The sequence below is a fragment of the Primulina tabacum genome, chromosome 1, assembly GCF_025594145.1.
Source record: "Primulina tabacum isolate GXHZ01 chromosome 1, ASM2559414v2, whole genome shotgun sequence".
NCBI lineage: Eukaryota > Viridiplantae > Streptophyta > Magnoliopsida > Lamiales > Gesneriaceae > Primulina > Primulina tabacum.
In genome coordinates, this window is record NC_134550.1 from 51,077,414 (window position 1) to 51,087,127 (window position 9,714).

At 35.0% G+C, this 9,714-nt stretch overlaps 1 protein-coding gene across 1 annotated transcript; it reads right to left on the minus strand.

Annotated features, from left to right (window-relative positions):
* Positions 1-719: 719 nt before the first annotated feature.
* On the minus strand, positions 720-5,224 carry LOC142547190 (dnaJ protein ERDJ3B-like). Its single transcript, XM_075655349.1, has 10 exons — positions 4,966-5,224; positions 4,730-4,878; positions 4,467-4,599; positions 3,723-3,834; positions 3,345-3,461; positions 3,146-3,232; positions 2,267-2,326; positions 1,818-1,895; positions 1,330-1,401; positions 720-1,222 (listed from the first exon to the last, which is right to left on the minus strand). Exons 1-10 carry the CDS (start codon positions 5,034-5,036, stop codon positions 1,064-1,066), a joined length of 1,038 nt encoding a protein of 345 aa, XP_075511464.1. The 5' UTR covers positions 5,037-5,224; the 3' UTR covers positions 720-1,063.
* Positions 5,225-9,714: the final 4,490 nt, after the last annotated feature.

Sequence of the window (9,714 nt, forward strand, 5' to 3'; positions counted from 1 at the left end):
TATAATAATGAATAGACTAATTAGTATTTTACATAAAAAGTTGAGTTTGAGTATATTGAAGAAAAATCGAGAGAGATACGTCTGAGATGATATGAACACGTATAAAGATAAATAATTCAGTTAGGAGATGTCATATCATGACTATATACATGTTAATAAAACGAAGAGATGAACAAAAAAAAACTTGGATAAAAATAATTAGAATATGTCTCTTATGAAATGATGTTAGTGAAATAGATAAATCCTATCGATATCCACGGTTGAAAAAGCAACACACTAATTATTGTTTTCGAGACAGAAGCTGGATTTGATTATAGTTAGGAGAGTCGGTGGGGACAGGAATCCAGATCGAGGATATGGATTAAGGGTGGCGTAGCGTGGCGGGTAACTTTTGAAGGCTCTGATTTTGTCGGAATGCTGGCGTTTCCCTACAACGTGGTCAATTGAGAGATTCTGATACTTTTTTTCCCATAAAAACTTATATTATATTATTATTCTGATCCATTTGAAAAATCCCACAACAGGTACTATTTTTAATGGGATTCTTAAATTGATATTAGAGGGAAAAAAAACCTAATTGAGAAATATAGGCAGCAAGGACATTAAAAGATACAAGGATCCAATAGTATAGAAAAAAAACCTTTTTTCTCCCTCTAATATCAATTTAAGAATCCCATTAAATTGATATTCAGTGGATATCAAATGAAAATTGCACATCATGAGCACAAAAAAGAGTGAGGTGTGGAGAGATTAGATTATCCTATGTTCGCTGTATTCAGTTAATCATATTACATCAAAAGTCTTTCTTTCCACCCACTCAAACATGGAAATTTGGTAGTAGTTGGTAATTGATGGTCCACTAACAAAATAATACACAGGAAAATATTCAAGGTTGGGTCCCCATTTCTGCTGGATCCCAGTGCTATTAATTGGCCCGTGCGGTCCAAAAAGCCAAGAGATGGAAGGTTGAACCTAAACATCCTACTATTTCAATTTGAACAAAATTGGCATAGAGAGGTGAACAGAATTTTAATAATGTAGTCACATTGTGGTACTCTGGTTCCTAACCAAGAATTTCCTTGATCTTTGTCTTTTGGTTCTCTGTCAATGAAGTGGGAAAAAGAACTTCAAACTTGACGTATAGATCGCCCTTCTTGTTGCTAAAGTGTAACGGCATCCCTTCGCCCTTGAACTTCCTTACTTCCTTGGGAGTCGTGATACCCTGATGGAGGAAGAGAAAATATTTATGATAAATTCTCTTTTGGATACAGCAGTAATACAACATAGTTGGAGCTAATGCAAACTATAGCAATGTAAATTGGCACTCACCTTGGAGCTAACGTCCACTAAATGTTCATCGAGGTGTTTGATGGTTTTCTCAAAACCAACAAGTGCTTGCACCTGAACGTGAGAGGACATTAGAAAATTATAGTATGATTTTAAGAGCAGAAATTTTAAAAATACAGAATCCGCACGAGCTCACTGTTGCCAATCAATCAAGTGATCAATGATTAGCAGAGATTAGCAAAAGCTTGTTGAGTAAAAGAAAATCCATAATGTCTCCTGCCAAAACCTACTCAATGGATCTTCTTAAATGTTCAATTTGAAAAAAGCGGCATTTCAGAAACTTAAGATGGGTACAGCACACAATTGTTCTCAGTAACTCAACCAACCAAATAAACAAGCCTTCCAAAATGATTTGCAATGAAAATTATCTTGCAGTGGCAAAAATACCACGCCTCTACAAATTGTTGGGCAATAAAGTGAAGTGATTATGATGCAAAAGGAGGGTGTAGAATTGTCCAAAGCATCATTACCAAAGTAATGGTGACAGTTGTGTGTAGATCATTGCCTTCCCTGCTGAAGCGATCGTGGGGTGCTGTACGAATTCGAAACTGCCCAAACACGAATAAACAATCAAAAAAGTGAAATGGCTTGTCACCATGCTACAAACATGGGTTCAGGGATTCTAGTGGGTTGTGCCAAGACAATGAGATACAAAAAAAGCGGAAGTAATAATAAGCCTTGTCTATTTCAAGTTTATACCATGAGAATACACAAAATGAGGAGAGGGGGAGATTTTGCACTTGTAGTGGGGAGGGATGAATAAAGTGGGAGTCAGTTATTTAGCAAAGGCAATTTTCACGATTGGATGTTGATAGCACTGCTGGGTGAGAGAATTATATTCTGTCAGAGTATTATTCTTGCTAGTGGTAGTAACACGACAACATTAAATTTATTGAAAACCATGGAAAAAGGACCAAACCTTGAGATCTCCAGCTTCACCATCAACTATTGGCTCCCCATCCTCATAAAACAGCACTTCCTGTGGAAAAAACAGGAAATTGTTTTTTTAATTGAAATACCGACGGACTCAAAATGCAGTTGAGAGGATAACAAAGCATACCATAGAACAACTAATTTAAATATCTCAGAAAATACCCTTTAAATAGGTCAGAATTCAGATGTATCACTACACATAAATGGAAAAGACTTGTGCAAAGAAACAAGTACATAAAATGTAAATTACAATACAGCTTCATATCTCAAGCACAGGTAATGCAACTTTAGCAACTGCTCCAACACATATATGCAAGATCATTTCATGGAGGAAATTCAATACGCGATTAGCACAGCAAGTGGATATAAATCTGAGAGATCAGCCCCATAATGTTCGGAGGCAAACTCATTTCTATGGACAAAAGCCAAAACAATAGTGGTTTAAATCATATGGTGTAGCACTCTGAAATTCTATGTGTGCTGCCAGAATGATGTGTTGTTCATGACAGTTTTACCTTTAGGAAAGTGCCACTCCAAGTTTCCAACAGGAAAAAGGAATTCCTGGCTCATGGACATTTGTTAGACTCTTTTTGTATTAAATAATAACTGAATCTAATCCTAACTAATCATCAGACCCTATCTAAGCATCCAATGTCCACATAATTGGAAGGTAAAAAGTAGTGATGAAGATGAAATGGCTCAAGCAAATGAAAGAAAGGTATCCAAAACAACAATATGTGGCTGGTTAGGATATACTGATGCAGTAAGAACTTAGTATCTGCTCAAAAACACGGTAGTCATTGCCTGAGGCCCTGAATAAAAACAAGCACCGACTGTATCTGAACAGGGATGGTGGCAGACTTACTTGCCCATCCTGCATTCCTTTCTCAATATCCACTGTGATAAAATCACCTTCTCTTTCATACTTCACATTTGGGCATTGTTCACAGACCTGGAATGCAATAAGCAATTTAGATAGATGTAACATAAAAGAAACCAGTGGCATGAAAAGTCCGGCTGCCGCCACACGATATTCAAAGATATTTCATAGGGAAACAACATGCCTGCTCCGTCATCTGCTGGAACATCCCCGGACCAATTTGCTTGTGATAAACCTCATTTCTACAGTTGCAGCGTCTCTTCCCTGGGGCTGGTTTTAGCACATTTTTCACTCTCCAAACCTGATGATTTTCACATTTGACAATGGTTATTGACAATGGTATTCCAGTAGGAAAGTAAAACATGTTTATTAAAGTACGATGAATTTTTATGTAGTAAGTCATTGAAAGGACATATTTTTAATGAAATAATTAGATTTGTTTGTATACCTAAAAATATTGTTTTTTCCAGCACTTTCCAGAATCATTTTTTTTCAATTTTTCATAATCAAGGAATTCAATCTATGGGATTGTCTATGAGCCCACTTGTTTCGAATAAAGTACCTTCATGGTGCCCCCCATGTACAGATCTTCAAGTGTTGCATCCAAATCAACAATCACATCATCTCCTTTCACAATCTTCTCGTCCTCTTCCGTGGGACCTCCACCAAAAAAACTTTTAACATATTCCTTTGTCAGCAACAATACATATAGACTTATGGCTGGATTTTGAATTTCACAATCAACAAAAAATGCCACTAAATTTGGGAGAAATATGACAAATGAGAAACGAAATAAAACTATCAGCGATCTAATAAGTAATCTATATCACAATAATTGACAATATTCAACACCCCAATAATGCAAGAAATATTTTGATTAAGCTATGAAAAGTACTGAGGGAACATGGATGCCAATGTAGTTGCTGCCTCAGAAAATTTCCACAATAATAGGTGCACTACTATGGTGATCTCAAATTCCAAATTCTCGATTTGAAGAAACCCGCTAACCCGGTTTGTTGGAATCCACTGACTAACAGCAGAATTCATGCATGCACTTTTTTGCAAAATAGAGCCCATAAATTGCCCCTTTTGCAGATTCCAAAGCAATATATAAGCATAGAAAGCATCAAACGCATATTAAATTTTCAATATATCTCTTCCATAAAATCCTCAGACTTACAAATCATCATCACAAAATCACATGCACAAATTTAGCATCATATGAAGGATTATCATTTCAATTAGCAAAACATTTCTGCGAGCACAATGATGCAGTAGCGGGTAATGTTTAGCCGAAGGAGCTTACGAGCTAAAAATATCTTGAATATTCATTCCTCCTCCTCCTCCTCTACCACCACTAGCAGCGTGCTGTTTGAGACCTTCTTCGCCATATCTATCATATATACCTCTTTTTTCACCATCAGACAGTACCTCATAAGCTACAAAAAGCCAACCATTTCAATCCAACTAATCAAATCTTAGAGAGAGCCACGTCAAGCTATATGATATTAATTTCTAAGCTTATCCCACAAAGAATATGGACAAATAACACAAGAAATCGAATAATACCATTATTGATTTCAGCGAATTTCTTGTTTGCCTCTTCGTTTCCTTGATTTTTATCAGGGTGATATTTCAAGGCAAGCTTTCTGTAAGCACGCTTTATTTGCTCGTCCGACGCGCCTTTGGGAACTTGGAGAATGTCATAATAACTCTTCCTGCAAAAAAAACCCCAGACAAATTAAGATACATTGAATCAATACCATCGCACCAAAAATTATTAATTTACAAATACTACTACTCACGCGGCAATGACGATCAGATGGCAAGATAAAAAGCAGAAGAGGAGCAATAATTTTGATCTTGGATGCGCCATATCGCTCTGGCACAAAGATCAAAACTATCACTACGAAAATTAGGTCTTGAAATCGGAAACGAAGGGAAATCAAATCAACAGCCTGTGTAGAACTGCAATTGCTACTCAATATCTGTGCACGTATGAGTGCGAATTTGGGTATGCGAACGGTGGAGCGCGGATCGAAATGCGAATTTTTCATATTTGCGTGACGATGGACACATGCAACGTGGTCTTTTGGGAACTGACCAATCAGAGAGCCCTCCAACATGTTTCATCCAATCAAAGTCCGCCACGTTTCAAATCACCCCCCGAGTTTGGTGGGTCCGGATTCTCTTTCCTGTTATTAGACGCTTATTGCGATTATAATTTAGGGGTGATATCATATCCGAAAATTATATTTGTAAAATTTATATCGGACAAAAATTTATGTTATGCGATCTCACGGGTCGTATTTTATGAGACGGATCTCTTATTTGAGTCATTCATGAAAAAAATATTACTTGTTATGATAAGAGTATTACTTTTTATTGTGAATATCGGTAGGGTTGACCGTCTCACAAATAATGATTCGTGAAATCGTCTCACAAGAGACCAACTCTTTATATCGATATTTTTTTGTATATATAACTATCATATCCATTATATCAAAATTGTACGTATACTTAGATTTTGGTACGGTATCGATATATAACGTTTTTATATTGAAAAAACCTTATATTTTTAAAATTTTATAAATTTATTGTTTTAAATTATTATATATTTTTTGAAATTTTATATTTTTTTGATATTTCGGTATTCCGTTATATACCGAAATTTTCAAATTGCAAACCGCTGTCGTACCGAAAAATTTGGTATTGTTATCGTACCATACCGAAATGTTCGGTATACCGAAAATTCAATAAATTCGGCATTTTTTTGTATATGATAATATCGCTATACCGAAAATTCATTATTTTTCCTCATCTCTATTTATAATTAAGAACAAAAATGCTAGAAATAAAACAAATTAAGAACACAAAAAACATATTTTTATCAATGGTAAAATCAAATTACGAATGATTTATAAATTTTTTTCCGACTTTTTACATGAATATGTTCTATATATTAAAAATATATTTTAATATGACCGATAACTTAATTAAACAAGTGTTCAAAGATTATATTGTAACGCCTGAAACCAACCTACGTAAACTACATGCATGCAACTAATTAAATTGCTTACGTAAATTGCATAATTGATTTTAAATGCTTATATGATGCATATTAAATGATTATATGATATGATTACATGGTTAAAAAATTATATGACATGCTTACATAGAGAATTGTAGATTTTATCCGAATATTCGAAAATAGGCGGGAGAAAAGAGACCATAAACGACAAAGATAAAAATGAATATTTTCAATAAATAATTTCAAGACTTCTTAATATGATTAAAATGATTAAATTTTTCTACAGAAGATAGAATTTAAATTGTTTTAATAGAATTTAAATTGTTTTACGAGACGATCTCGATTTTACCCGGGAAGCTAGTTTTTGATAAACGAGAAGTTTTTAAAAGATCAAATGTATTATTTTTGAAAACTAAATTTTATAAATTTTTATTTTACAATTGAATAAGTATTATTTACAATTGAATAATATTATTGAACTCAATTTAATTATTTTAAGTAGGCTTAATTGCTCCTATACTTGAAGAACAAAACCTAAGCATATTAACATGTTAATTAAAAATTATAAATAAGTAAACCTAGGCTTCTAAACACCATTCAGCAGCCGAAAAGCACACACTTTACACACACTAAATTCGAAAATAAGGAGGAGAAGAAAAGCTAGGGTTCTTCGTCGCTTGTTCGTCCATCTTCACACCCTCGCCGACAATTGAATATTAGAACGTTTGAAACGCAAAGACATGTTACTAAACTCTTTTGAAGCAACATTCAAATCATAATATACATGTTTTAATGGTTTATGCATGAAAAATAGGTGTTTGATTATTTTTACGGTAGAACGAATTTTCAAAATTTTGACAATTTTACACTTGTTTCCTTAACATTATGATTTATAAAGGTTAAACGGGGCTGGAATCATGCCTAATCAAGGGATGATGGACCGAGGGTTTTCTAGGAAGCAACTCACATGCATAGCTTCAAAGGGGTGCGGTTCGGGTGTGGTCGCTTGGGACTTGGCCAGGGTCATGTACTAGGGCTAGGAAGGGTCCTAGGGTGACTAGGGCTCGATGGGAGCGGATGGGGAAGAGTCCTAGTGAAGTAGGACATTCCCCATGCACGCATGTGCAAGATGTGGCAAGGAAGGGCTCGCGGCTGGCTTGGGGGTGAGCCAAGCTTGTCCAATAGGGTCCAAGAAAGGTGGTGAGGGGTCGGAGTCTAGGCTGGGATGGTGGTGGCTCGCGGTGGCTCGTGGCGAGTGCACCCACAGCGTGAAAAAAAAGGGGTGTGCGCGCGGCTCTTGTTTTCTGATGCATGGCTCGCAGCGCTGGTTCGAGGGCTTGGGCTGGCCTGGGACGAGGCTGAGCATGGTCAAGGGTTAGTGAGGGGCAGTGCTTGTCAAGGATTAAGGGGTTGGTTGAGTCCTAAGCTAACTAGGAGTGAACCTAGGAGACTTACGCACCAATTGGGCTTAGGGGAAAGAGGCTTTTCGATCAGGCGGGGGCTGGTTCCATGGGCTAGGCTCGGTCAGTAGGGTTCCTAGATGAGTTGGCTCGGGTTTGGCTAGAGGTGGCTCGGGCATGGCTTGAGTAAATTGTGAGATGGCTTGGTGTTTTCAAATAAGGGTCATATTTCGAAAATTTAGGGGGAAGATTCGAACCATGGGTCCACGGGGGTGGCTACTGGCTCATGATTTGAAAGGATAGTGTGGGTAATAAAAAGATTATGTTTAAAATTTGGGATCAAAATATTGAAGTTTGAATTTAATCGGTATTAAAACGCTTAACAAACAAGTAATTAAGGAATTAAATCGAAAGCCTCGAATTTAAATGAAATAAAAATATTAATAATTAATTTTAGGCTTAAATAATTATTTGGGATGGTCTAGAGTCAATAAAAGTAAGCAAAAGTCAAAATCGAGAATTTTGGAGTCCAAAGACAAAACGGTCATTTTACACTTGGGTAATACGTAATATGTTGACAGCGTCCCGAAGGGTCATAACGCATGTTAAATGATTTATTATGACAATTTTGATGAAAATATTATATTTTATGATTTATGGTAAAGTTGTGCAATTTTTACTGTTAAAAATGTTATTTTTGAATGTCATGATATTTTATGCTTTTAAAAAAAAAAATATTTTGAGTTATGTGAATTGAATGTGACAAAGAGGATATGTGGGGGATCCGTTTTAAGAAGGAACGGTAAACTTACAATGTTGTGGGAGATCCGTTTTAAGAAGGAACGGTGAACTTACAATTTTATTTATGGGGATGTCGTGAGGGAAAAAGCCCTAGAAGAAGCCCGTTTACGGGACAAGGCCCCAGAGGGTTCCCGACGATCGTATTTCCATGGCGGTGCCTAGTGTCCATCCCCATACGTATGTGGAGCTAAGACTGCAGTCGACCAAAGAATAAAAAGTTAGTCACTTTCAAGGATCAAACTTCACCCAAAATGATAAATGATACAAAGCTTTACGATTTTACGCTTTTATGTTATATGATTTATTTATGCTTAAAATTATTTTAAATGGTTTATTTATGTTCAAAAACTATTTTAAATAAAAATATGATTTTAATGCATGTGTCTGTAAACGTATTACTTTTTATTCATGTTTCTAACGTGCTGAGTCATTAGACTCACTATATTTGAATGCTGCAGGGGATGATTGTGTTGTTGGAGGCGCTGAGGATTGAGTGGATCGAGTCGAGCAGTACACTTCTGATGGACAGTTACTTACACATTAGCTTGATAGTTAAAAGATTCAAAGATTTTTGCTAAGGATTTTATTTGAGATTTTATTTTATTTTGAAGTTTATTTAGTCTAGGTTAACGGTAGAAAATAAATTTTGTTAATTGATGATTTAGAGATTTTTAGCATTAGAGATTTAAAATGTTAAGCTATTTTGATTTATGAAAATGTTAATTTAGTTTAATTGGTGTTTGTCGACCTAATGCTTATAAAAAAAAATGTAGTAACATTTTAAAGTTAAAAGCGATGGAAGTTTCAATATCAAATGCCTAAAAAAGAACTGATGATTTGTTGGTTATCTGATATCAAAATCTAAAGTGTGAGATGAGATCTCAAGTTCGTGATTCAATTATAATAATTTTCGCTCAACAAAATATCCAAGATAGTGGCCAATAATTAAAATTTATAATTTGATAGGGTTGGCTTAGTGCCACAGCTTGGTTACATTTTATTAGGGTGGCTAACAAAGATAATTAATTAATTCAATTAAATCTCAAATATATTAATGATTTAACGTATACAGCCAGACAAATAAAGTTAATGATATGCTATTCTCGGCGCTAGATATTTTTGAAATGGGGCGGATTTTTTTTTTCGAGATAATTAATCGTTGGAGTTTTAAAAATATAAATAGAGTTTTTTTTTTCATATTTATTCACAAAATAATAGTATTTATTGGACATATATTTATAAGAAACTTTGATATAAAAATAATCCATTTTACTAAAATTAAATTTTAAAGAGTTATAAATTGTTGGTTCGAAATAAATAAA

Coding starts and splice junctions, on each gene's coding strand:
- LOC142547190 (XM_075655349.1), bottom strand. CDS start 5,036: ATGGCGCATCCAAGATCAAAATTATTGCTCCTCTTCTGCTTTTTATCT. Junction 4,600..4,729: donor ATTCGCTGAAATCAATAATG/GTATTATTCGAT, acceptor GGCTTTTTGTAG/CTTATGAGGTACTGTCTGAT. Junction 3,835..4,466: donor ATTCAAGATATTTTTAGCTC/GTAAGCTCCTTC, acceptor ATATGTTAAAAG/TTTTTTTGGTGGAGGTCCCA.